At 33.2% G+C, this 2,364-nt stretch overlaps 1 protein-coding gene across 1 annotated transcript in view; it reads right to left on the bottom strand.

Moving 5' to 3' along the window:
• Positions 1-690: 690 nt before the first annotated feature.
• The window catches only part of LOC106474631 (ionotropic receptor 93a-like), a gene marked incomplete at its 5' end in the record, with an annotated part of 14,155 nt that continues 12,481 nt past the window's right edge, over positions 691-2,364 (bottom strand). Inside the window, one exon of the mRNA XM_022402942.1 lies at positions 691-1,189. Coding sequence (XP_022258650.1) covers positions 691-1,189 — 499 coding nt within the window. The remainder of the gene's footprint in view (positions 1,190-2,364) is intronic.

The raw sequence follows: 2,364 nt of genomic DNA, 5'->3' as shown, positions 1-2,364 counted from the left end.
AAGTAAGGCTCTTTGAAAACTTCAACTGAAAATCACGCAAAAATCTAATATTATAATATTTAAAAAAAAAAAAGTATGCAAATCAGTCATGAGTTGCGTGACTTAAACCATTCAAAGTATACGCGTTATTTCTTATAGAGTCTTGTAGGCTTTTCTGTGCGTGTACGAGGTATGTACAATTCAACAGAACTACCATAAATGTTTACCATAATATATATATATATATTATTCAGAATAACGGTAACAACAAAACACGGTGTGTATTATATATTTGAATATTTTATTCCCTATTCTAACCATCAAAATATTTACTTGTTGTGCTGATCAAAACAGTGCGATTGTCTTCTTTTAATGTCTTCGTATGCGTGTATCATTTATTTATTTACAGTTTCTTCAGACGAACTGGCTGTTCTAATATATTTGTAGTCTGTAACAATTTAACTTCACGTAAGCCATCGATCCTCTTTCGTAATGGCATTACAATTTTATTGTAATTTCTATTTGAATTGCAAAGAATTATACTTGTTTCGATTATGTAGATAAAACGTTATCACATTAAATAAATTGAAGTATTATACGATTTTAAACGTCAAAATATTGTTTGTTTTGTTGTTGTTTTTTTTTAAACCAAGTTAAAGTCTTACAAACTACAAAATAGAAATGTTAGATCATACATCTTACATGCCAAGTTTATTTTGTTCCAAAATCTGTATTGTAAGCTTGAAACCGTTGGTCGCCATATTGGAAAGCTTGTGTTTGAAGTGCGCGGTCCGGGGGAGAGTACTTGGCTCGATCAGGTACGTCATGGTTCTTGGAGGCTAGAAGATTCAAGTGACTGTTGGATGGATACACTTTCGATTGCCACTCGCCCTGGTTACTCGACTTAAAGCCACTGTTGCTGCGTTTGAAGAGCGTGGGATCGGATATTGGCAATCTTCTTTCGAACATCGCATTCTGATTGGTTTGGTTGGCTTTATAACATTTGATGTACGAGACTTCTATTATCAGAGCGACGAGAGAAGCACCAAAACCGATCGCAAGGACGTAAAAAGAACCCAGCATATGAGATATAGTTATAGTTCGGGTATCTCCGGCTTGGGGTTTCGACGACGTGGTACATTGATTGTCTTGGGGGTAATGTTCTTGTCGCCACTTCATCAGCAAGCCGCTCTCCACCATTCGTTTGATTCTGTATCAATGCGCAGGAAAAAAAAAAAAAAAGGTTACTTTAATCGCTTATTGAAAACACAATAACAGACTGTTTGAAGATAAAAAAAAATTGTCTGTCTTGGTTATTCATATCCATCTAAACATATTACGTCATTAATACATCATACACTGATAAATATTACGTCATCAATACATCATGTACTGAGGAATAATACATACATCATCTACAAGTTATGCACAAGAAACTACAACTATGGTGATTGAGTGGAAACAAAAAAAAAACATTTTTTTCAAAATATGTTAATTTAATTTAATTTTTTTTGAATATTTTAGATATAGTGAAAGGAGTCCCGAAGTTAAGATTTGTATTAAGTTACATAAAAGTAACTTAATACAAAAAAAATGTTATAAAACTTATAATTAGATATGTTGAGGGTTGTAATAGTGTAAGCCCCACTTCAAAACGAGTTTTAGTTATTAAAGAATATTTATCTACATGGTTTGTTTACTGTCACACCCCCCCCCCCCCAATAGCATAGCGGTATGTCTGCGGAATTACAACGCTAGAAATCGAGTTTCGATACCCGTGGTGGACAGATCACAGATAGCCCACTTTGGAGCTTTGTGTTTAACTACAAACAAACATATCAACGGACTTGCTATATTTCAACAACACCACTGCGACACCTATACTTTTACTCTCCAGAAGATTTCATATGTGGACTATGTATATAATTTCATATTGAAACGTATACACTTCATAAATTGAAATTCAATAAAGAAACTTATGCATTTCACAAGCTGAAATTCCCTATTGAAACGTATACACTTCACAAACTGAAATTCAGTAAAGAAACGTATGCACTTCACAAACTAAACTTCCCTATTGAAACGTATACACTTCACAAACTAAAATTCTCAATTGAAATGTATACACTTCACGAACTAAAATTCCCTATTGACACGTATACACTTCATAAACTGAAATTCAATAAAGAAACGTATACATTTCGCAAACTAAAATTCCCTATTGAAATGTATGCACTTCACAAACTGAAATTCAGTAAAGAAACGTATGCACTTCACAAACTAAACTTCCCTATTGAAACGTATACACTTCACAAACTAAAATTCCCTATTGAAACGTATACACTTCATAAACTGAAATTCAATAAAGAAACGTATACATTTCGC

This window comes from Limulus polyphemus, unplaced genomic scaffold (assembly GCF_000517525.1).
Source record: "Limulus polyphemus unplaced genomic scaffold, Limulus_polyphemus-2.1.2 Scaffold7460, whole genome shotgun sequence".
In the NCBI taxonomy this organism is placed as follows: Eukaryota; Metazoa; Arthropoda; class Merostomata; order Xiphosura; family Limulidae; genus Limulus; species Limulus polyphemus.
The sequence above is the reverse complement of the archived record's forward strand: the minus strand, read 5'-3'. Positions and strand labels throughout refer to the sequence as shown.